The sequence below is a fragment of the Triplophysa dalaica genome, chromosome 24 (genome assembly GCF_015846415.1).
Source record: "Triplophysa dalaica isolate WHDGS20190420 chromosome 24, ASM1584641v1, whole genome shotgun sequence".
In the NCBI taxonomy this organism is placed as follows: Eukaryota; Metazoa; Chordata; class Actinopteri; order Cypriniformes; family Nemacheilidae; genus Triplophysa; species Triplophysa dalaica.
The window spans coordinates 3,408,359-3,434,652 of NC_079565.1; the positions used below are offsets into that span (position 1 = coordinate 3,408,359).

The window sequence follows — 26,294 nt, forward strand, 5'->3', positions numbered from 1 at the left end:
TTATGTAAAGTCGTGGGAGGGAGGCCAGATCCGCTGCGCTGTTCCCGTGTTTCAGCAGTACTGCAGAAATACAGCTTCAGCCAACAATGACTTAGTCCGACGTGAACAAAACCACCCACTCTTAACATGCAGGAGATCTCCTGTCTTACAGTTTTTCCCTCCTCCTCTCTTTCTCCTTCACACTTTGACTCTTTATACAGTACATGAGGAAATAACCATAGCCGTCTCTCCTATTACGTAATGCTGTCACAAAAGGTGTGACAACTGTTACCCACTAATGTGATTTACCACCGAACGACCAGTTCTTATGATCTACCAATAGATGGTGACACACTCCTGTCCTAACTTGGGCCGGTGTACACGGGGGAGGTGTCAGAGAGAGAGAAAACCTGATAAAAGTGTGCGTTTGTAGGCGAACTAGTCAGTCGGGCTGTCACGGCAGGAGAGGACGTAAAAACCTTGAAAGCGGCATGTAGCTACATGTCAAAGTCCTACACCTGTTTCACTTCCTGAATTCAGTCCACACCTCTGTGAGTGCAGCGAGTGTGAGCGGAGAAAGTGAAAGAGAGAGAGAGAGAGTTCAGCCAGAGGGAAGCTTCTTGCCAAACGGTTGTAGTAGGTGAGCTGTGGAGGAGGAAGTCAGTTGGCTGCTGCACGTGGACCAGGAAAGCCGGAGCTTTAACTGTCAACCCCGTCGCCAAGCTTCCAAATCTACTTCCTGGTGTTGTCCTGTGCTGCACGACCGAAGTAAACTCCCAGCTTCTGTCTGTGAGAAGCAAAAAGACAGAGTCGTGTTTGTTTCTTCTACCTCTCAGATGGGATTCTTGTTTTCTTTCACGTACACTTTCTGTTACTCACCCGGCGCATTCGTTTGCTATGGAAGTCTTGACGGACAGGGTTCTTGAAGTTGCGAGAGGAGAAGCCGGGGAGGACATCTGAGATGGAGTCGTCAGATTGGCAGTCGGACGGAGAGGTTGAAGAGCTCTCCGGATCTCTGGAGACTCTGCTGAACGATGAAGAACCTGGAGATCTTGATTCAGAGTCATCGTCCTGTTCAGACATGTCCATCTCGGCTCCTGTACCCCAACCAAATCCAAACAGCTCCAAGAGCTTCTCCGGACTGAGGATCTTTGGTATGAGGTGGGTGACATGGGTTGCATAGACATCATCCTCAACTTGTTTAATAAATGTTATTGCTGATTACAATTTGTATTAGGGAAACGTGATTCATCATTTTTCTTCTCTCTAAACGTCGGTGACTTCAAATCTGCATGTGCGATTTGTGCATTTGCAATTTAAAACTGTGTTTTACTTGGACCAGCCTCCTGGCGAAAGACACCACCTGCCGTCATGTAATCTATGTCTGTTCAAAATCTTTGGAAAACCCTCGCAAGAGAAACCCATCACAAACCTCAACGTAACCGTTTCAACCACTGAAACCGCTGACATCCGTAATTCCCATTACACACCGCAGGCTTTTTTTAAGTGTGCTTTGGAATTTTCATCAAGGCGTCTATATTAATCCCACGTCCTCTTGCGATTATCTGAAAATAGGCGCCTTAAATGGACGGAAGAAATTAATTATGTCCTATAATTGTCCGACCTGTTGGGAGCATCTTTAAATCTACCTGTGCTGGGAACTCTTGACCTCACACACCTTGACCAAACTTTTCAGTTAAGATATATAATCGCTAGCAAATCTTCTGTGGTTGTATGAAATTAATCACTTGGGATGTCAAGTACAATTTCTTTGGGGGGATCTTTACATCACACCACTGTTTTGTATCACAGATAAGGATGATGGTAGAATTTGCTTGCCCCAAACCTGGTGTGTATGTGTTATGTATGTCATGTGTGGACATTTCTTTATATCCCAGTGGCGACCTAAACCTGAATGCACACCAACACATGGGGACTCGTGTCACCGTGGGGACCAAAATTGAGGTCCCCATTTGCTAAAAAGCTTATAAATTGTACAGAACAATATGAAAAATCAAAAATGCAAAAAGTTTTCTAGGATCTTTAGGTTAAGGGGTTGGGTTAGGGGATAAAATATTCAGTTTGTACAGAATAAAAAACATTACGCCTATGGACTTTCCCCACGGAGATAGTAAGCCAGACTTATTTGTGTGTGTCTGTTGGTGTGGGTGTCTGTGTGCGTGTGTTTGTTTTAGGAAGCTTTACTCATTTATTTGCATATATTACTACACCTACTTTGAATAGATTGTTCCTAGATGTTAAATAAATCTGGTAAAACCTTCTTTCGGCACATTTAAAATAAGACAAGTCGCATGAAGAAAATGAAGTTTTCTTGTAAAATATAAAGATGGATTTTCTTAACCTTCAGGTTGAGAAAATGTCATCGTTATTATGTATAAAAATGTCCGCCCTTCACAGCTTTGCTATATTGTGTTATATATTGTACTCTGACCTTCAATTTTTGATTGGCATGTGAGCGTGATATTCTAGGGCGGGGCAAAGGTGGTCCATTAGTTACAGGTTTATCAGCCCCATGTCATTTCCTTTGTTATTGCAATGCTTTCACTTTAGTCAAAAAAAGTAGTTTTCCTCCCTGATTTTTGACAATAAAGTGTTTATAGCTGACGCTTTTCTGCCTGCTGTCAGTGACAAATTCACCTCAAATTTATTTCTATAGCTCTTCTTACAATTTGCATTGATGCAAAGCAGGTTTACATACAGTATATGTAGGCAGACGCTGGAATGTTTGGAGGTTTTGCAGTTGGCTTTCATTGCACTGCAGACAATGGACGTTCCCTTGCTCTATTTCTGATCGTGAAAAACCAGTTTTTCCAAATGAGTTTAAGAAGAAATTTACCTGTATTCATCATAGGAATGTTTTTTTTTTTGTGTGTCAGCTTTTGATTTGCTTTCTCTAAAAGTGTAATAGTAGCGAATTCTGCGGCAAACATCACTATTTTTATTGCTTTTATCGTGCAACCTCCTAACCTTAAAAATTGTATCTGCACACTTTGTTGTAGGACAGTAATGATTTAGAAAATGTTGACATTATAATAACTGTAATGTGTCTGGACATTTTAGGTTTGCCATTTTAACAATAACAGTAATATAATACTTCTGCAGAGATGCAAAGAAATACATAATAACTAAATCAGCATAAAATAAATGCAATTTTTTGTATGTATGATATCCACGTTTTCAGAAATTTTGCATCTCGGGAATGAAAATATCATTTTACAATGCAAACAAGTCTAATGGTCTCAAAAACAGGCTTGAGTCTGCAGGCAAAATACGTGATCCAGCCTGCGAAAACCAGGCTAAAGTCTCAAAATCGAATTGTGACATAACATAACAAGCGTAAACGTTTAATTTCAAGCAATAATTTTTATTTATTTATTTTATTTTATTTATTTGGCATGGCCCTACTCAGTCAATATTAAAGTTATTAATGTTATGTCCTTTACATCATGTAGGACGAACTTATGTAGAAAACACAAAAACACAAAAAGACAGGCACAAGCAGGGTCACATGTCTTTGCCTTTAATGAAACCAGTCGCATGAGATTCATCCACCGTACATCTCACTAATATCCGCAAGTCACATATAAACCCCTCCATCCTGGTGTGTGTATGTGTGCGTGCTCCACCTGTTCTATGTGCTGATGAGGCACCTGTTGATGTGTGTAATCTGAGAATGCCACACAAGGTTTGGACACCTGAGGCACACAGGACGTGTATCACCCGGTACAGAAAGTTCCACCCGGATTCCACAGGGTGAGAAAGTCCACCACCTTCATCCTGGCCGTTTTTTAAGGCATCTTTTAATCCATTTGAGTTTGTGGTTAGACATAGGTCTCCATTAGCACCCCGCGTGCCAGCTCGCATGACTTCATTTGCATGGTTGCGCTGTTCCAGCCCGTAGAGGAAAAGGCCCATTTCTGCAGCTATCTTTATCATCACGTTCTGTGCTGCGGCTAAGTATGGATCAGGGTCAGAGTCTCTGGGTGAATCTCTGCGTGGGCGATGGAGCATGCGGGCGTTTAAAAAATGTGGTTTTTCTAGGTGCTCTTCGGGTACCAGGATTCACCCCACCATGGAACGGGTCCGATGGTGAGATTAAGAGGAATGAGCAGGAGTCGTACACCTGTATTTGGTCTGGAATCTCAAACAGTCTCTAAAAATAGCTCTGCCGTGCCTGAAATAGAAACAAAAACATTCAACCCATTGATTCCTTTTTTTGTCTTTTTATGAAGAGATCTCTTACGTATAGATTGAGCGTGTTGTGTCATGTGACTGTGGTTTCGGTTGTAGGAAATACAATTATAGGAACGGATAGATTTAGCAGAACAATGATGATAAATGGGGCGGTTTCCTGAACATCAGTGGCGTTGCACAATTGTTGACTTGTTCACAATTTGCAAATCCCCTCAGATATTTTTAGTACATTGTGGCACTGTCATTTGCATTCTTTTGTGTTGCTTTTAAGATTTTGGATGGCCTAGATGTGGATGACTTGAGTGCTTGTGTCCAGCAGGTGGTGATATTGTCGCTGTTTTGAAAAAGGAGACGATGCTCAACTGTCCTCTGACATGCACAGAAAATATTTAGCCAAGAAATTGTAATTCAGACAGCATTTCAAAATTATTTACCTCTTTTGTCTTTGTATTAATACAGTTATTTCAACTATTATTTTGGATTAGATTAATTGTGATTTATCGGTGAGCAGCCCTAGATAATATATAATATTACATATAATTTGATCAAATCAATCATAAAAATACCTTATATTTTTTAAATGCCAATTTGTATATATCTTTAACATTGAAAGATGTAGATATTTTTATATATATATATATATATCTTTTTTTTTTAGATATTACTCTTTCATTTTGATGCTTGTATCTGGATGTGTGTTTGGAAAGTTTCAATAACCAAGATTCTTAAAGCAATAGTTCACAATGAAAATTTGGTCATCGATTACTCACCCACATGTCATTTCAAACCTGTATGACTTTCTATCTTCTGCAAGAAACAAAAGAAGATATTTTGAAGAATGGCATTGGTTTTGTGTCCATAATAGAAGTTAATGGGAAAATTCAAAAAATATATTCACCTCTGCTAAAAAAACATTTGTTTTATTAAAACTGTAAATTGTTCATATTTACTCTACAGTAGCTAACCGGACTGTAAATAAGTAGCAACTAAATGAAATTTTGTAAATCATTAACACAACGCTATGCTACCAGTTTCTATACCCAGGTCAGTGGGATCCCGTTCATCAGAGTTCACCCTGAAGTATAGGGACAGCAAAGCAGATTTGGTTGCCATGATGTTGCACTCCATGGAAACAGCCTGTCAGGTCTCTCCCCCCATCCCTTAAAAGACAATGATTACATCCACACGGAGTCTCCGGTTGCGCGCTCGTCTATCACCCGCGGAAGAACAAGGGGCGCAATCAAGTGGTCACTTTGACGCTGTGTTTTTAAAGCCAGACTGATGAAAGACAAACCGTAGCGTAACACATTTGTTACAGGTTGCTAGATTGATATTCAAGCGCATTTACCCGTCGCTCATGTTCTCTCACCTGATCCATAATGCAACAGCGCGAGGGCCTTGAAATGGAAATGACCTGCATTGTGCTTTCCGTGTGGAGTGGTGTCGTCATGTCGTCATATTAGGGGACGTGAATAGACAGAATAAGCTCTGGCAAAGCCACGATTACCATCGTCTTTATGATGAGCTTTACAATGGTTAAAAATCATACATGCTTTTGTAACCATGTTGCTTCTCGGACGGCTTCACAGCTGTGGGCGTTCAGTGCCTGAATTGGCGCCATGTCGTGTTTTTTAGAGGCAATATGCATAACGGTCTGTTCAAATGCAGAAGCATGTTTGCATGATGCAGAAGAGGAAAATAACTATCAGACATTGGGTGTTCCTCACAAACATGGACCAACTAAATATGCACCAACAAGATGGTGTGGCGTGATATATATATATAAGATATATATATATATAAGAAGATATATTTATAAGAAGTGATAAGAGGGGCTGTTGTGTGTTTTGTGGGGTTAAGCTGATAATTGGTCATTATTTTAAAGCAGAGGCTTTGATACGCCCCGTGTTCCCACCTGCCGGTGGTATCCTGCACAGTCAATGGTTCTTCCTTCTGTGATGTGTGCCACTGGTGTGCGTGTTTTTTGAAAGTGGGACTTGTCTTCCAGGCTTGGGTTGTGTGCAGATTATCTCTGGCTGTGCATGTGTGTGTTGTGACGCTCTCACCTGTTCATCTCCTTCCTCTGCCAGTTTGAGCAGACGCTTGGTGAGGCAGCCGGGGAGCTCATCTCGCAGGTCGTATAATGGCTTTTTATTGAATATAAGTTATTAGGATAGAAATGAGGTTTTGACCTTTAGTGTTTGGAGAGGTTTTGGGCTGGTTGGTTAGGTTGTATGAGGACATGTGGAATTGAGATTGGATCAGCTGATGTTACTGTAATGGATATGAGTTATGAGTTGTCATGAGTATTGATCATATTGTCATTGCAAAAAGCATCAGTAATGCAAATTTTTTGATCTATTAAATAGGTAAATGATGCTTGTATAGTGTACTTAGTGTAGTGCGTACTTCAATTCTAAATATGCTGAACATTTGACTAATTATTATATGGTTTTATATTCAATTATTCTTGCATACAAAATCATAATAATGCATATAATATTCGTCTACATTTTGAATTAAAACATTTTAAAATATATTTTACTAAAATCTACATATTTTATTATTATTGTATAAAGCTTTGTTTATGGCAAATATATTGATCTTTCAAATAGATAAATGATGCTAGAGTTATAATACTGCTAATAATAAAATACAAAACCATATAAAATATGCATAATAATGTAATTTTGTTTATTTCTAAATTATAATAAAATAAATTATATATGGCCATAATTAACATTGAGTACCTATCCACAGTTTCAAGTTTTGTAGATTCACATTTTTTTTATAATTGAGCCCTTTGATGAAATACTAAATAAAATGACTGTAATTACCCATATTTAAAATACTTTGAAAATGCACAAAAAGCTTCAATTAAAATTACCAATAAAAAGTACCATATTGATGTATCAAACAGATAAATAATTGAAGTGTACCTTTGTAGTGCACTAGAATATGTGCTGAATATGATAAGAAATAATTTGAATGAAATTTAAAACAAATATAAATTAGCATTAGCACTCATTCAAATGTGTCTTAAGATTCTAGCAAAAAAGGTTTTATGAGTCTCTTTGCTTGTCTTATTAAAGTCTGTTGGGTGCTAGTTGTTAGCTGCAGATTAGAAGTGTTTACTTTTTTGCTGTTTAATGAAGTCTGTGGTTGAGTAAACACACACAAGCTTCAATCTTCAGATAACCAGGACAAACACAATGTCCCATCATGTGATGGTAGAAGATTTAGGCGGAGCTAATTTAACACAGTTGTTGGTTTAAGTGCATTTTTTTATACTGAAGGACCTGTTTCATGACGTGCAGTCCTCCCAACCTACCCAGGGTATAAAAATACAGCTTTTATATTCAGACACATCTAGTAAGGACAAGAATGTGTTTGTTGTTTCAGTCTTTAACGTAACAATTACTGTATTTATTTTGCAGTTACATAGTTGTGACTGTACACTTACTCTTCACTAAATGATGTCATAAAATATGTGAAGAGTTATCATTTCTTTTCCTAAGAGTTCTGTCTAGGTCATGCCCGTCTCTAAATGAGATGAGACTTGTTAGGTAGCTATATTTAGTACAGTCAGGCCCTGGTGAAGGGTCAGAAAGGCCTGATAATCTGGCCCGGACATCCCCGTGTGATAATCAGGTCACCTGTGAGCAGAGCACAGCCTCATTTCCTTGAGTGCCCTGAACGTCATTATTCTGTGATGTCATTAGGTGTGTGTTCACAATGCACCTTTGTAGACAACAGGTGTTTTGAAGTACTAACATGATTTGTAAGGCAAATTTTCGTTGTGTAAACGCCTGGAAAGAGTTTAAAGTGACCAGTAAGAACTCTCATTCATTTCCAATCAACTTGACCAACATCCAGATTATTTTGCCTTTACAATCTACATTTACATTACACCTCTGTACTCTTCACATATTTTAACAATTGTCTCTTGTATTGTTCTCCTGAACAGTTGTGAAACGAAACAGGATGATTGTGAAGTGGATGGTGTGTGTGTGTGCTTGCTTGTATTTAGTGTTCCAGTATCTCAGAAATTTTCGATCAGTAAGTGTCAGCGTGAGATTAGATTCAGAACGCATGTCTGAAATGTGTGAATTTAACTCACAAGCTCAATTTTCAACCAACAGCCTATACACATTTAGAAAGCCGACATGGACACTTTTTTCAGACGTCATTTTAAGAGGAAAGACGCTGGAGATGTGTTGCACGACGGGCCCGAACCCTGCCGCCACAGAAGGCCGAGCATCGCTGTGCCAACCAGCCGTGCCCGGCGCCGCTCCAGCATCGGGCTTCCGTCCAACGCACTAGCCCAGCGCAGGCGGTCCAGCGTCCAGCCCCTGCCTCGAATCGCCAATCAATCGTCGCAAAAAAGCTACGTCAGGCGGCGTTCCAGCACCACCACGCCAAAGGCCAATCCCCGCTTCGCCGTACGGCGTAAAAACGTCGGCAAACTACGCAACATCGACACGCATCTCCTCGGTCCATCAATGCTGCTGGCCAGCCTGATCCAGATGACGGAAGAAGAAGAGGAGGAAGAAAACGGTCGCAGTCTGCTACCAGGCCAAGTGGAACTCAAGGGAAGCAGCCCGAAGTTTAGGAGCCACACAGATGTGCTTTCAGAGGGAGACAGTTACAGCGAAGACTCCAGTGAAGATTCTGACGACAGCCGACGCACGGACCCATGCCACGAGCTCTCGGAGGAGGCCGACATGTCGGACTGGGAGATGAAACGGTCTGGCATCTTGTGCCAGGAGGAATGTCTTCCTCTGGCTGCGATGGCGGAGCGGGTCCAGGCCCACCCGCTGATCCGAGTTCCGCGCTGCCTCCGGAGGAATTCGTCGCATTATGGGCACGCAGAGCCGGGCCCGCACGGCCGCTACTGCCGCAGCAGCCAGAGGAAGCGCCGCAGACGGGTTTCAACCATCTCTAAAGCGGGAAGCCCATGGCCTGGGAGAGGTCTGCCGTTGCCTAATCGAAGAAGCTCCACTTGCTACAGGGGTCAAGGGCCTCTCAATCCTCTACTCGAAGCTTATTATGACCCCAGACTGGAGTCTTGGAGTGGATTTCTGTCGTACGTAAAAGATTTTGTTTCGTTAAACCTAACAGTCACTTAAAACTTCTCGGGTCCTGAGATGAAAATATCATCAGAAATCTACTTATAATAAGCGAAAAGCAATAAACCCAGTCTGTGCATCTCAATATACTGATCTGGTTTGAGATGGTGCTCCTAAAAAATATCTGAGATAATCAATGAGCTTAAACGGAGAGCAAATGGAAAGGGTTGCTTTAGTCAGATGTTCTTCTGAGAAAAAGAGACGGAAATCTCACAAATGTCTCTATTAAAGTTTCAGACGTGATCTCAAAATGTCTCATGCTGAGCTCTGATTTGTCAAGTCTGCAAGTAAAGACAATATAAACTTTAAATTTCTCATCAAATTGACTTAAATCCAGATCATTTCTCTTCTGCAATATACATTCGTTACACCTCCAAACTCTTCATATATTTTAAACGGGTCACATGACGCCGCTAAAATGAATATTATGGTTTGTTTTAGATGTAATGCAATGTGTACGATTTAAGGTTAAAAAACGCTGTATTTTCCTCATACCGTGCATGTTTGCATGTCCTCTCTGAAACGCTTGGATTTGCAGGCTATGATTGGCCAGTTAACCAGTTCGCAGTGATTGGTGGAATACTGCAAGCATGTGACGGAAATGTAACGTGTTACCATATTTGGAACATCAAGTTCCTCTTCAATTGTACTGACAGGTACGCCCTTGCGTATACATTTGGGCGGTCTAAATCAAATCCTACCACGAACTGACGTTGATTTTGATCATTGTTACTCATTTCCAGAAGTCAACACTCTGAAGTCGATATCTGTAAGTGATCAAACGTTCATATTGGACGTGAGCGGAGGCGGTTGTAACGCAGTTTTTTACCGCGTTGACCTTCTCATTCTCCGTCCCGTGGATACGAGCACCATGGCGCTGGCTCATTAGCGCAGCTGCTAGCGTAGCAGGGTTAATGTGACTCATCATCGCTGCTGAACGCCCGGTGGGCTTCTCGTCAACAGGTTGCTAAGCTTCACTGATCTGCTCTGTAGGGATTAGGACACAAAGGTCAGAGAGAGCATGGTTTTCATTACAAAAGGTTGACAAAAAACCTTGGAAACGCCCCACCTGAAACTGCCTGCTGAGGTCTGCCCTTACACCTTAAGCACTTTTTTTCGTTTAGTTGCTGCGAGATGCACAAGTCGAGGCAACACCGGCGTTCTCTCTGTCTGTTGTGCTCCTGATCCATGATAGATTTGCAAATAAAGTCTTCGTTCGGTTAGTTAGACTTGATCTTCTTTTGTTTCTTTAAGTTTGATGTTATGTTCTGTGTCTGACAGATCGGTAAATATATAATGAAAATCTGCTCTTTTTGTTTATGGAGTATGGAAAGCAGACGTCAGGCCCAGAGATCTGTTTGCTCTGTGTGGGCGGCTGGTGAAAATAGTCTTATTGATTGATATGGGCGTTAAACTCACGCATCTTACAGGCCTTCAAGGCATACCGGGTAAATAGCTCGAAACAGAGAAATAAACGGAAAAATGGAAAGTATTTCATGCACAAGAAGTTTCACATTATGCCTGTTATTGTTCTTTTGAAGGATTTTTTATGCAAGTATATTTCTAAGTAACTACAGAATTAATTGATATAGTCTGTTTGATGTTTTAGAAAAGCCATCTCCAAAACTGGTGTGCCACAGAATGCTGCCCACTCCAGTGCCACGGCACCCGCCAAAATTGAACCCAAGAAGATCTGCAGCACCATCGAGTGGACTGTAAGTTCTTCTTACCTGTCCGTTTTTTGTGCTTTGCTGTGTTTAGTTTAATCATTAATGAACTAAAAGAACTGTTTGTTCACTCTTGGTCACAGTTTAGAAATGTCTTTTTTGCTTACTGGTTTATTTTCCTCCACAGGAAGATGCCCAGTATGGTCAACACGTGTGGTTCGATACCAGTCCAGCCGGAGACTTCTGTTACGTTGGGGAGACCCACTGCTTTGCAAAGTCACTGGTAGATATATTGTGTTCTTATCCATTGGTGTGAATCATCAGCAAAGGTGCATCAGATAAATTTGGTTCCCAAATGAATCCTGTTTTAGAACTCCCTCTATTGTTCAAACGATGCCGGTGCAGGTGCATTAAGTTGCCATTGTTTTGTTTTTCCAGCAAAAGTCTCTTCCTCGCCACAAATGCGCAGGTTGCAAAATAGCAGTTCACACTGTATGCATGGACCAACTGGAGCAGGTTAGAAAACGCTAAATGGACTTTTTGTTATGTTGAATTAGATTATATTGTTATGAATATCACTGATGTCATTCGTATCTCCATATTCTGTGATTTTTTTTGTTGTTGCAATAAATCATTATTATTAGTCACCCTTTATGTTTGTCGCTGAGTTTTACAAATACCCAACCATGAAAAAGTATTAAAAAGTGCTTAAAGGTGCTTTTTTAAAGGACAGCGACAATATATTACATCCAGAATGAAAACAAATAAACTGCACTGTTTCCACAGATTAACTTTAGGTGTAAACCATCATTTAGAGATTCAGGGATGAGAAACATCAGAGAGGTAAGTCACCCGTTTCTTACTTTTACTCTCGCACTCCCAGCATCGCCAAATGACATCATCTGTTTTGTGTTTTAGACACCAAACATGAGGCATCACTGGGTCCACAGAAGACGACAAGAGGGAAAATGTCGTCAGTGTGGAAAGGTCTTTTACCGACATCAGTCTAACACTCAAGAATATGAAATATATTATTAGAAAAATATTTTACGCCTCCTCTCTCCTCAGGGTTTCCAGCAGAAATTCTCCTTCCACAGTAAAGAAATCGTGGCCATCAGCTGCTCCTGGTGCAAGCAGGCAGTGAGTGTTGAGCATCTTTTGACATCACTTTGCAATGCGATGGTTAGCAGAGACGATTAGCTTGAAGCTGTTTATACGCAGTTTTCTTTGAATCGACGGTTTGTTCGCTGTAGATATTTCAAACTGTGATTTGGAGGTTTGTGGACGTTTTTTCCCAAAATTGTGGCAACATATGAAACACACTTAAATGTTAATATGAGCAGTGCCGATCCTAGATGTCTGGGGCCCTATGCAAACCTTAATGAGGGACTCTTGTCATAATAGTTAAAATGAGATAAGCATAACTGTAAACTATAAGAATTAAAAATAACAAATCAATTAACACTTGATTTAAAACTGAAAGACAAAAAACATTAAACTGACACTGAGAACCATTTAACATTCTGATTCACATGTAAATAATCCTTTACCTAAAGTAACACCTGGCTCTGGAACCATCTTCTGTAGCTTTATACTAACCAAGTGATTAACAAAAATAAATTATTATAAATAAATCGAAGCATATGAAAACACATCAATATTCTCTAAACAAAACTTACATATTATCCTGGGCAAACGAAATACAGTGGTTTCCCTGTAAAAGCAATTGAAGTTAGAAAATGTATGTGTATGTAACTTAAGTCCCTTAACTCATGACCAACTGTATGTATTATTTGCAAAATCACTTGCATAATTTGGCAAAAGTAAATGAGACTAAAAAGTATAAAAACACATGTCTTCTTGTTTTTTAACTTCACGTTGTTGCCGTTCTTTAACCTCAGACGGGTAGCTTCGTTGTACAGCCGTTACCATATGTTACGACGCATAATCACATTAGGCAAATGTCATCGCCTGCCTGCACTGGAAAAAGTTGAATTTGGGTCTTGTTTACATCATAGTTTTTTGATTGGTACTCAAGGGGGCCCCCTGGTGGTGCAGGGGCCCTACGCAGCTTGCATAGTTTGCGTATAGGAAGCATCGACGCTGAATATAAGCAATAATAAAATTCTGTTCTGATCTTCTTACAGTACCACAACAAGGTAAGTTGCTTCATGATAGACAAAATCGATGAGACGTGTTCCCTTGGAGCTCACGCTGCTGTGATCGTTCCTCCGACCTGGATCATCAGACTCCGTAGACAGCCGGTACCGTATGACCCGCAGTGGACTAAGCTTATACGATTTTTTATAATACACAGAACATGACACTTCTACTTTTTCATTTACGCTTGTTAGCACAGTTTTAGAAGAATAGTAAAATCATCAAACTATATAGTAAGCTAGCAATGTTAAACAAATTCAAACTGGTCCTCTTTAAAGTAAGCACCCTTTGTTTTGATTATAGATGTGAACTGTCTTAACCAGTTTCATGAGGTGTCAGCACTTGTTATCTTTTGTTTTGTTTACTTAAGATGTTTTAAAACATAAGACAAACATAAATTCCGTCCAAACTTTGACGAATGTGCTACCATGTTGACTTAACAACCTACTTGACATATTTTCATAGCTTACATTTGACATTTGTTTTGAATGCTTCATATTTAAAATTGACTTTGCAGTTTAATTTATTTACATATATGTTGCCATATTTAGCCTGTATAGATGTTGCCAAGATAAGCCTCTTGTAAATTTTATACTCGGCCAACGCTCCAAAGTCCTACTACTGATGTTTATTTTTACAATTGAGTCTCTAAAAATAGTTTTATTGCTAGAACGGGTTCATGTTCTGTTTAACTGCATTCCTGTGCTGAAATATCAACACTCATAAACCGACACGTCTGTAAACATCGCTGTCTTACTTTACGCAGACCTCATTAAAAAGCAGTAAAAGAAAGAAGAAGACGTCTTTGAAAAGCAAGTCCAACAAGAAACCCGCAGAGGTAACCAAACGCCGTCCTGAACCATCTTTAGTAACCTTCAATGAATGTGTTGATGTAAACAATGAGGTATTGATATTCAAATCTCAGCAGGATGGGAAATGGAAACACTTCGTCGTGAGACCGGTCTCTTCCATTCTCACCAAACCACTGCTGGTGTTTGTCAATCCGAAAAGCGGAGGAAACCAGGTCAGTGACTCATGCCGGGTGTCCTGATGGCCAAGAGCGTTTCGTTACGCTGGACAAGTTATATAACGCTCTGTTTTCATTCAATAAAGGGAACGAAAATCATCCACTCTTTCATGTGGTACCTGAACCCTCGGCAGGTGTTTGACCTCAGTCAGGGCGGCCCGAGAGAAGGGTACGTCATGACGTGACACGCTTGCATCTCTGTTCGCTAAGTGCTTTGCTTTATATTTGTTCTATTTTTGTGTTTTTAAGGTTAGAAATGTACAGCAAAGTGCCCAACCTGCGCATCCTGGTTTGTGGAGGAGATGGAACGGTGGGTTAAATGCATAATTTTGCATACCGAACGCAATAGAAATTCTTTTCATGGTCCATTTGATTCAATTTTACAGTCATGATTTTAAACGCAAGGATGGAGTAACTTCTATTTAATCAGCAAAAAATAAAAAAGATGAAAAATGTTTATCCTAACTGATCATGGCCAAATTGAATTCATCTGGTGAATGTAAATTGATTTCATGCCGACTCTGGTTTGTAAGATTATGAGGTTAATCGTTTGATGTGTTCGATATGCTCTGTTTGCGCAGGTCGGCTGGATTCTGTCTGTACTGGACGAGCTCAAGTTGAAACCTCAGCCTGCGGTGGCCATTATGCCTCTCGGGACGGGAAATGACCTGGGCCGAACTCTCAACTGGGGCGGGGTATGAACATTTATATATACAAAATTATACAAAAATGCATTCACATTAGCTTGTGTCCTCAGTTCACCCGTTTTCTAACCTTGAAAAACACGGCTCCGAGTCCAGCCCTGTGTGATTGAACTTCAAAAATGTCCAGTTTTGTCCGCCAAAAACGGTTTGTGGTTCTGCTAGGAAGGTGTTTTTCACCCACAGTTTTTGTTGTACAAAACCTTCTGATACAGAACCAAAGAGTCTGAGGTAGGGCTGCTCGATTATGATAAAAAACAAAATCCCGATGATTTGGGCCAATAATGAGATCCCGATTATTTAACACGATTACTTATTAACTTTTAAAACAACATGGAAAAATAATAGCTTTGCTTTTAAACTGTGATTTCAAATGAAAATAAATTTAAAGAAATAGCACAGATGAACCACTGTAAAGGAAAGGGGTTCGCTGTGGATTTATACCACAAGAAAAGAGAGGATCCTTGCAAAATTAAGTAGACTATAGGTACACGTACTGAAAATAAAGTGCAACCAAAAACATTTGTAACAAGTACCTTTTTTGATCAACGTTTGTGGACTTCAGGGATACGCAGATGAGCCGGTGTCCAAGATCCTGTCCAATGTAGAAGAAGGCAACATCGTCCAACTGGACCGATGGAACCTGAGCGTTGAACCAAACAAAGAAGCCAGCGATGAGGAAAAGGACGAGCAACAGACAGACAAGGTCAGCTGATATCAGCAGAGGGCGCTAGACGTCAGCATAAATGCACGTCCAAACCCCTTTCGATTTACAGAGGATTATAATGATTTAAACAGTTTATTTAGTGTTTGAGCTAACATTCCGATCCAATTTTAGCTTCCCATCGACATCTTCAACAACTACTTCAGTCTCGGGTTCGACGCACACGTGACGCTTGAGTTTCACGAGTCCAGAGGTGTGCCAACCCACTGCCTTAAAATATGTGATGTTTACTAAAAGTTTGCAAAATTTGTGACACTTTTTGTTTCCTCAGAGGCTAAACCTGAAAAGTTCAACAGTCGCCTTCGCAATAAGATGTTTTACGCGGGGGTGAGTGTGTCTGGTAATTCATGGACGTTTTGTTTTCACGCATTGTGTGGTGTGTAACACCCAACGTGCGTGTTCTTTTGCAGACGGCGTTTTCAGACTTCCTGATGAGAAGCTCCAAAGATCTTTCCAAACACATCAGAGTGGTGGTCAGTAAATGCATTTTTATAATTTGACCCAAATTGTTTTGTACTGGAATGATTTTGGCAAACTGAAGTTACAAATTCTTTCGGATCCTTTAAGCCTTATAAACTATCCACATACCCCAGAAAGGCTGTTGTATACGTGACAAGTATAAAATCTGTATACAAGATTAAAGGGATATTTCCCCCCAAAATGAAAATAACATCATTATCCCCCCCATCCCCGTCATGCCATTTAGAACCTGTATATGAGTTTTTTCTGTGCAACAAAACCGAAGATATTCTGAGAAATGTCTCTGTGTTTTTGTGTCCATACAATGGAAGTTAATGGGGCCCGGTGCTGTTTGGTTGCCAACATTCTTCAAAATATCTTCTTTTCTGTTCAACATCACATATCTATATAAATACACTTGAATTGTATTGAATTGTTTTGCAGAAGAAAGTCACACAGGTTTGAAATGACATGAGGGTGAATAAATGATGTAAAAAAATCTAATTTTGGGGTAAACTATGTCTTTTTGTATGTAATATTAATAAATTAAATAAACAAAATTGATGTATAAAATAATGTTTAAAAATAAACATTACATATAATTTATAGTTTAAATGTAGTGAAATATATATTAATATCATATAATTTTTTTATATATGAATACTTAAGCAAATTCTTTTTATAAAGTCCATTTATAAATAAATGAAACCATGTGAAGATCTCCTTACACTCTTTCTCGTTGTGGTTCCTGTGTATTTGTTGGCGTCTCTGGCAGTGTGATGGTGTTGACCTGACCAGTAAAGTTCAGGATTTGAAACTTCAATGTCTCCTGTTTCTCAACATTCCCAGGTAAATCTGAAACTAAAATGTAATTTTTTTGCTATTCCAGATCATCACCGCTGCTTTTATTTTGTTAAAACCTACTAGAAGCTAAATTTATTAACAAAAACTAATTCTGCCAATCCGCACCATTCTGACCGTTTTTATTCTCATGGCGAACCTAAGTCAAAGGACAGAAGGTTTTCAGATCACAGTGGACTAAAAATCTCATCAGAAAAGCAATTCCCTGCTCTAAAATATAATCCGGGCACAGGGGTCTGTTCCACTGTTCATAAAAGTGAGATTCAACTGACCGATCTTTGTATCACGTGCCGTAGATATTGCGCCGGTACGATGCCGTGGGGAAACACGAGCGAACACCAGGATTTCGGGCCTCAGAAACACGACGACGGACTGATCGAGGTCATTGGATTCACCATGACCTCCCTGGTGAGTTTAATGATTTAGCATTTAAACGTCTAACAAAATAAACGGATCGGATCACAGAAATTCAAGAAAATCCGAATATCTTTCTATAGGCAACCCTTCAGGTTGGAGGTCATGGTGAGAGGCTTCATCAGTGTCGAGAGGTGCTCTTGACCACCTTCAAGTCCATTCCTGTTCAAGTGGACGGAGAGCCCTGTAAACTGGCACCGTCCATCATCCGTATCACCCTCAGGAACCAGGCCAACATGCTGCAGAAGACCAAGAGAAGAATCTCCATTCCACAGCTGAACGAGTGAGTACACTCACCTGTTTGTTTGTTTGTTTGTTTATGCGTCCATCAAACTTTTCATTTGTCCATCAGTCATCCATCCAAACATCCTCCACATGCTGTATCAAACTACAAATCCACCCATTCATGCATCCATAGAAGCAATTGTAAAGTATATTCCTGAATGTTGTTTCTTCTCTTGTTATAGTCAGCTGCCCATCACAGAGAAGGTCCCGATCCAGGTGAACCGGATCAGCATGTGCGATTATGAAGCTCTGCATTATGATAAAGAGCAGCTCAAGGAGGCCTGTGAGTATCTCCTGTCCTCCTTCTCTCTGTACATTCAAATCTGCTGCTTCTCCATCACGAGCGCATCTGAACCTGATGGAATTTTCTCCTCGCCAGCTATTCCAATTGGAGTGATTATGGTTTCCGGGAACAGCGATCTGGAGACGTGCCGGCAGCATATCGAGATGTTACATGAGGTGCCTTCAGCTTGTTAAACACCTGTTAGAAACGTGCTAGCAGACAACGTCCTCCTGTAAAGTGCATGGGGAGGAGCTTTGTCGCCAAAGTTTGACACAAAGTCGACAACATTTTTTATAAAACGGTGTCATTGGCCTCATTAATATGCAATACATAACATTTACATGTGTGACACTTTTATTCAAAGTGATTTACATTGCATGATACTAGACATTTGTTTCCGAGAATGTGCAATCCCTGGAGTCGAACCCATGACCTTGGGTAAATGGTTTTTAGTGTGAAAACTATTCAGGTCAAACATGTGATAATGTACATGTGAAGCTCGTTTCGCGTTTACTTCCTGTTAAATTATGGTCCGATAAACACATTGTGACTAATTGAACTTGCACAGAGAGTCTGTGCTGGACAGGAGCCATTTTTCACTTGTGCCCCCTTCTCTCTTTCTCTCTCTCTCGCTCTCTCTCTGTCATTATTTATGTCTCTCTCTCTCTTTAATAGGAGTGGGATCGAGTTGATACAGGCACACTACACGTGCCAAAACTTTCACCAAAATGGTGCTTCCTGGACTGTAAGTGCGATGTTTTAAGCTATTTGCAAAGCATCTGAGAATTCATCAGAGACGTAGTTTGAATTTTGATTTCTATGTAAAACCGCACATCTCATATTTGTTGCCATAGACGTTTTATAAACCTGAAAACATTTTTGTACGTAATGTTTGCACATCCATACAAAACCACGTTAATCTGCTTAAACTTTAGTTGGTTCCATCTGGTCTCTCAACCTAACCAAATCTCCTCCAAAACCAGCAAACCCGTCTGAGATATCAGCAAATCTGTTTAGACTAAATCGAGCATGACAAATCGTATTTTTGATTTCTTTACAGCCACAACTGCAGATCGCTTCTACAGGATAGACCGCGCTCAGGTAACCAAGTGCTGTTTTACGACGGTTTCGAATGTCACGCTTTTCCGTCTCGCTCTAAATGTCGCGTCTCTCCGCAGGAGCACCTCAACTATGTGACGGAGATCTCCCAAGATGAGCTTTTTATCTTGGACCCGGAGCTAGTCACCAAGGAGACGGTGGGCACGTCGCCTGGAATGCCGGGGGCGATGGAAACCGTGGGGGGATGTTCTGACACTGCAGACCGATTCGCTTTTCCGGCCTGTTCTTCAGAGCCTTCGCTGTGCAGGTAGATTAAAGCCTGACATAATGTGTTTAAAGTGCATGGACTGATGCTGTTAGGGGCGCAAACAACTTTCGCACAGCCTCAGGGTGTAATTTTGTGTTGCTTTTACTTTGAAAGAGCGTTTTGACGCTGCACTAGTCGAGTATGAGCGCGGGCAGGGTTGGCTTTGCCTCTGGGCACATAATGTCCGTGAACATCCTCAGACGAATACCAAACTCTGAAAGTAGACTTTGTGGAGATGTTCATACAGGAAAAAAAGCTTTGTTAGGGGAATAAATAATGTCCTATAAATTAATTTATATTCATTACTTATTTCGCCAAAGGCTGCATTGAAGTATTAATGTGATGTAATTATAATTAGATTATATCATGAATATAAATGCACTTATAAATATGTGCAACATGATTTCCATTTATGCATTTGGCAGATGTTTTTATCCATTTGGATTTACATTGCCTGGGATCAAACCAATGACCTCTGTGCTTCTAATGCAGTGCTACCAATTAACCTTAAAGGGATAGTTCACACAAAAAAATCTGTTTTACACACCCTCGTGTCATTTCAAACATGTAGGACTTTCTTTCTTCTATTCACAAAACCCATGCTAGTCAATGGGTACTGCCGTTTTTCATTGACAAACATTCTTCAAAATATCTTCTTTTGTGTTCTACAGAATAAAGTCAATCCCTTTAAATTCAAATTTGAATGTCACAGATTTTCTTATTAAATAGTATGCGAGAAATAATCAGAAATGTTTGTAATTAAATTTAAATATTAATGTTTCAAAATACAATAACTAAAGTTAAATTAAAGGTCCAATGTGTACTTTTTGGAGGATCTTTTGACAGAAATGCAATATGATACACATGTCTTCCGAGATGTATAAAGACCTTACATAATGAAGCATTATGTTTTTATCACCTTAGCATGAGCTATTTCTATCTACATACAACGCGAGTCCCCTTACATGGAATTCACCATGTTGTTTCTACAGAAGCCCTAAACGGGCAAACTGCTCTACAGAGCGGGTTTTGTAAAAACGTTATCTCCTTCGGGAAAGATGCAAAAACGTCATGACATCTTGGTCCGGTGTCAGCTTCCATAGTGCTTCGAAAGGGGGGGTGGAATGAGCCTTTGGTTGCAATTCGCAACCTCACCACTAGATGCCGCTAAAATCTCCACATTGCTCCTTTAAATCATATTTAAGTATACTAATCCTTGATTTTGAATGTGCTTTCAGACTTTTGTGCCTCACTGTATTTATATACACTTCTGGTCAACAGTGATGTCCAGAGGGCATGTCTGTACAATGTTCCCCTCATGCTCGATTAAACCATCAAAATATGCTAAAGTAATTCCTAAAACTTTATGATATTGGCAGGACAATTATTTGGCCAAATGGCAAATTGCAGCATATTAGGGAATGTGGTGTTTTTCCGAATATACAAAATCACCTTTGGCCGCGGCCGTTTATACAAGCTTTAAAAAAACAAGTGCTTTTCTGTTTGACAAGCTTTGTTCCCCAAGGCAAAGTGTTTTTAGAATGAGACAGCGAGCTAGACATTTTTACAGCATGTGTCAGGACTACAGTGATCAATATCCCCCTGCAAAACAGGACAGCCCCTCATCCAGACCCCTGCTATCAAACACTTGTTCAGCTGTGTATACATCCACCCTCCCCCCGCCTAACGCTCAGCGTATGACTTAGAAAAACACATCCCATCTGTCGGACCACTTTGTAGATGTTGTTCTGTTACAGTAAATTATACCCCCCCCACACCCCCGATACGCCTGCATGCAGGATGCTCATGAATAAACACATCAGCTCTTGGTCATCTTCCTTTCTGTTGTCTGTCCATCCCATCATGCTCCACAGGTTTGGTCACGCTGAAGGTCAGACTGAATGCGTGTCGACTTGCATGGTCCCGGACAGCGACCCGCAAATGCAGAGCGACACAGAGGCCGGCACAAAGAAAGGCCTGACCAGGTACAGCCCAAACCGGTGCATCTGCATGTTTTACATGGCTTTTACTGTATGGAGACGTGATAAGCATCTTCATACGGCATGAGCTGTTTGCATTAGTTGTTCGTAGTTGTGGCTTTCAAACGCATGTCTGCATCAGCCTTTACAACAAAAAAGTACTGTAGTGGTACTGTGGTACAGCATAGTATCAGATGGTGAAACCGTGGAATGTTGATATATGCAATGGGGATGTTAAATGAGCCTGTATCTTGGTGTTTACATTAAAGGATCAAAGGTATTCCCATGGTATTCCCACTTTGCATGTACAAAAACACAGTACTTTTTTGTTATGGAAAGGCAGAAGATATCTACTCGGATGGATATCTGAGCTTCTAAGCTTGTGTTTGTTTTTCCGGATCTTTTATCTCTAAGGAGGGGAGCAAAAGTTATTAATATAAATCGTTTAAACTCTTCAGAAGGGGAATCAGTAAGTGTTCAAAGGTAATATAGTACGCTTTTTTCTTCATTGTTGCTGGTGTGGGGTCATAAAACGGATGTAGTTGCACTTGTTTAGATTATCTACATTGATCATTTAACTACTTTTTCTGTTTTATTTTGGATTCACAGGATAGATGTTTGGAATGACAACAATCAAGGTACAAACGTCTCTTTCCAACACAACACATGACTTGAAACCCATTGCTGTGCACTGTCAAAAACGTGTAATTTTACAGAATGATATTGTTTTTCTCACAGATTTTTCACCTTTAAGGTCCCAGTGAAATTAAATATAAAAATGCCTATTTTTTCATGAAATATTGCAGCGTTTATAGTAAATAGCTTAACCAATGTGGGTAACCTTCTTACAATTCATGTGCCCACATAAATTTTATTTAAAATCTGAAAAAGCACTTCCGTCCTGTACTCCATCTTTAATGACGTTAGACGGCCAGGACGGAGCATCCGTCAACTCCTCCCCTTTAACAGTCAGTCTACCCCCTGTTTTTATACATCCAATCAAATCGCGGTGAAGAAAAACAAGCCACGCCCACATTTTTTCTCAATTGAAATTCCTTTTCACTCTAAAATGCGCCAGAATACAGAAGTAAACACGATCGCAAATTCCGGTTCAGGAGGACTTTAATGTAAAAAAATGAGATTTTACAGAATTGTACTGTTATGTTAAAACATTAAAAAAAAATGTGAAATAGAAGAAAAATGTGCTAATTTATGAAAATAAACTTAATTTAACGTGAAATTGTATTTAAGAGAAAATGTCTTTTGTACGGGATATTTTGTTGTTGTGTATTTAACGCAAGAAACATTTTCCCTCGATGTGTTTCAGAAATAATCACCTTGCTCTTTGAGACTGTGAAGTCAGACAACTACGAGAAGGTATTAAAACATTTTGCCACTTTAAAATGCATGTTAGTGCCCCACGACGCAAGATCTCATGTTTCCATGATGTTCCCAGCTGGTCAAGATTCACGAAGAAGGTGCAAATCTCCTGATTCAGGATCGGTTCGGCTGCACCCTTCTCCATTATGCGGTCGACGTCGGCAATAAAGACATCGTGAAGTACATCTCCGAGAATGGTACTTACGGTTGATTCCCAATTCTTTGTGGAGGGTTGAATTGTGTCGCATGCTTTATTAACAAACTCTCTTATGCTTTGGTCTTTGCTCAACAGCTCCTTCCTGTATCCTCGATGTAACAGAGAAATCAACGTGAGTAGCGTTGTAAATAAAAATAAAGGTGGAGTTCAATTCAAACTATGTTTATCCTCAGAAGTCAGTTTTAACGTAATGCTATTTTGGGCTCACATCCCACCAGTGAACCCTTACATTAAACTGTCAGGCGTAATGGTTACATCCGTGTGTGTTTTTCGCAGAGGGAAGACGGCCCTGCACAAGGCAGCTGCTTTAGGCCAAAGGACCATCTGTTGCTACCTGGTGGATGCAGGTGCGTCCCTCATGAAGACAGACCTGCAGGTGAGGACATCTTACCCATCCATCACTTAACTGTTTTTGAGCCTATTTCTGATATGACAGTGATATTTTTATCATTCAAAATGTCATATATTATTTGTATAATTGTAACAGAGAGACTACGAACGTAACATAAAAATATCTCAATATTTAATTCTATACATTTTTTAAATAATTTGTATTTATTTATTCAATTAATTTATGATTTTTTAATAGTTTCCATAATAGTTTGTCATTTAAAAGCCTTCCCGTTTAAAGCAATATTGGTTCCCATCAGTTCCAGTTCTTTTAACCGTACACCGTAAATAAAGGTGGCAATGCATCTGATTTAACCCATAGGGTGATTCTCCAAAGATGTACGCTGAAAAAGCTAAGGACTTCGAGCTAGCCGAGTACTTGGAAAACCAGCAGCACTACCAGATGATCCAAAGAGAAGACCACGAGACTGCGGTGTGACCCAAACCACTAAACCCCCTAATGCTTACAATCCAGCTCATCCGGCACGGGCACATGTTAGCCATGTTATGATGCAGCATGTATGTTCGCTCTTTGTGTCGACTGTAACGCAGAGAGTGTTTGTGTTTCAGGATGCATGAGTTTTATCTTCAGTTATCAAAACTGCACAAAGCTGCATCGCTTGGCTATTTACTGTAGGAAACCATGTGCAGAATTCCGGAAACTTCAGGGTGGATGTATAAACGTGGCTTTTATTGAACTACTATAAAGCAAACCATATAAACCTCACAAGAGATTTAAAACAGGGAGGGGAGGTTGTTTTTTAACTTCTGCTGCTTTTGGTTACGTTACTTAATATACTTTTGTTTGAATTGAAACGCTGTTACTGATAGCATATCAGCGGGTTTTAGAGATATGCGTAGACTTAAGTTATGTGACCTGAAACATCTGCGGACATCCGCAGACGTGTTGGCTCACACTCCTGTGTTTGTTCTGGTAGGAGGTCGATGTTGTTTTCATGGCCTCCTGCGTTTAAGAATGCTTCCTCAGCTGTGGCTTACGGGCAGTTTCTCTCTTTGTGGTAAACGCTTGCATTTTCTGGAAACATTCCATTGATTATAGCTTTGGATAGGTAAGAATTCAATTCTGTGTGCATCTTATTTTATAAGTCGTAATGATATTGTAGTCGATATACGCCGATTAGAATTTAGTAGTTTTACTTTGAAAGAAAACTTTAATCTAGGCAGCATATTTGAAGTCGGAATCACATTTCATGGCAAAGAATTCTCGTATCGACTGCTGTACTTTTTCGATAGCGTTTGAAAAGATATTTCAAATTTCAGGGCACTGAATTTATGAAGTAAAAAACGTAACTTTGTGTTAGTGTCAAGTTAGATATCCAGCCAAACTGACCAGTTTAAAGGGACAGTTCACCCAAAAATGAAAATTCCATCATTATTTATGCACCCTCAGGTTGTTTCAATCCGGTATAAATGTCTTTGTTCAGATGAACACAGAGGAAGTTATTTGGAAGAACGTAGCGGTTTTCAGTGCTGGGACATAATCCACTGAGAATTTTAAGAATTTAGAAGACAAATTGGTCTGGGGTTACTACTAGGGTAGTCAATGATGTCCCGGAACTGAATATAAATTACATTCTTCCAAATATCTTTTCTGTGTTCATCAGAAGAAAGTAATTTATACAGGTTTGAAATTACATGAGGGTGAGTAAATTATTTTTGGGAACTATCCCTTTAAGTACACTGAAAGTTTCTCGTTTTTTGCCAGAAGTGTTTGGGTTATACTTTATAAATAAAGGTTCTGTATTGTTCTGTTCGGCAACTTTTCAAAGAACTTCTCTGTCAACTTTCTTGTAGTGGAAAAAGCTCACACTGACTCAAAAAACTGTGTTAACCTATATATAAAACAGTATAAAAACTCTAAAAGAAAACACTATTATTAGGGGTGATATTTAAAACCACGATTAACGGTATTTTGTCAATTGTACATATATCGTTATATTATTAACTCAACACCCTTTGAAATTTTGCCTTAAGAATGACAATCGTTGCAAACTTCATATAATTTCTTTCTTCCTAGAAACAGATTGAAAGGCATTTCAATAATACCGTTACCCATGATAACCGCATTGTGAAAACAAGATATTGTGATATTATATTCTATACCTAGTACTTAAAAGAACTTTATTATTTTATCGTTTATGTTTTTAAGGATATACTCAAAAACCCAAACAGCTTGATGGGTTTCTTCCTTCGCACTGGTCTTTTATTAATATATTTTTGTCTTCGTCTTCATATAGGTTTCAATTTTGGTATATTCAACCACTTTATTTACATGTTAAATAGACTAAAATGCTTGAATTATTACAGTGACAGAGCAGAAAGCAGCTATTTGACAACACTGAGTTGTCTGCGTTGTCAAACATTGCCATAGTGTGTGGGTGTGTGTTGAGATGTCATTACAATAGAATAAAATTGTTTTCGTCCGTGCATTGTACGAGTTGCTATGCAATTCCTAATAGACAATATATGTATATAATCTGTCAAAGGTTTTAAACGTGTAAACAAGCTCTCCTGACTTACAATTTTTGCATTTGTGTGTGATATGAACTTTAGATCAAGATAATGCTTTATTTATAATAGAGTAGATAAGAATTTTAATAGAGGAGTAGTCATGTATTTGTTCTTCGGGGCTGGTTTGTTAATATATACTTGAAACACAAAATAAAGTCTTTGGAAACAAACTCGGTTTGTTTGGTTATTTATGTGCATTAGGGAATCAATGGAGTCAGTTGACTGAGAACAGTTGAGTCCAATTTGACTGCGTTGGCAAACACACAACCATTACACACACTTTCCCTCTCTCACAGTAAAGGCATGTGTCCGGGGTTTAAAGCACTGGGTGGAAACATTGTATAATGTTAAACTGTGCCTCTCCCCAGGAGGGACTTTATATCTGAATAGGTTACGGCCAATGATGGATGTGTGGACATTTGTGACTCATTCATCATTTCTGAGATAAGATTACGTTCTGGCAAAGCACAAGGTGGAAAGGATCTAAATTTGGTTTTAAACCATGTTAACTTGAACCTTTTCAAAT

At 39.6% G+C, this 26,294-nt stretch overlaps 1 protein-coding gene across 5 annotated transcripts; it reads left to right on the forward strand.

Moving 5' to 3' along the window:
- The first annotated feature begins 405 nt into the window (after positions 1-405).
- dgkzb (diacylglycerol kinase, zeta b) lies at positions 406-25,938 on the forward strand. 5 transcript variants are annotated; one of them, XM_056739786.1, is made up of 33 exons: positions 8,361-9,280; positions 10,933-11,038; positions 11,178-11,273; positions 11,429-11,506; positions 11,777-11,833; positions 11,909-11,977; positions 12,059-12,130; positions 13,138-13,254; positions 13,917-13,988; positions 14,076-14,174; positions 14,264-14,346; positions 14,427-14,487; positions 14,759-14,872; positions 15,444-15,584; positions 15,717-15,795; positions 15,874-15,929; positions 16,013-16,075; positions 16,837-16,910; positions 17,219-17,330; positions 17,420-17,619; positions 17,804-17,904; positions 18,001-18,080; positions 18,580-18,649; positions 18,965-19,005; positions 19,083-19,270; positions 21,145-21,255; positions 21,664-21,732; positions 21,859-21,887; positions 22,577-22,626; positions 22,706-22,826; positions 22,922-22,958; positions 23,123-23,222; positions 23,559-25,938. In XM_056739786.1, the coding sequence occupies exons 1-33, from the start codon at positions 8,361-8,363 to the stop codon at positions 23,673-23,675; spliced, it is 3,783 nt and encodes a 1,260-aa protein (XP_056595764.1). In that variant the 3' UTR covers positions 23,676-25,938. The 5 variants fall into 5 exon arrangements, with proteins under 5 accessions (XP_056595766.1, XP_056595764.1, XP_056595765.1 ...); XM_056739787.1 differs by having other exon boundaries at positions 14,079-14,174; XM_056739788.1 differs by lacking the exon at positions 8,361-9,280 and adding an exon at positions 406-1,140 and having other exon boundaries at positions 13,917-14,174.
- The last annotated feature ends 356 nt before the right edge of the window (positions 25,939-26,294 follow it).

Coding starts and splice junctions, on each gene's coding strand:
- dgkzb (XM_056739784.1), top strand. CDS start 8,361: ATGGACACTTTTTTCAGACGTCATTTTAAGAGGAAAGACGCTGGAGAT. Junction 13,255..13,916: donor TCAGACTCCGTAGACAGCCG/GTACCGTATGAC, acceptor TACTTTACGCAG/ACCTCATTAAAAAGCAGTAA. Junction 16,911..17,218: donor CTGTTTCTCAACATTCCCAG/GTAAATCTGAAA, acceptor CACGTGCCGTAG/ATATTGCGCCGGTACGATGC.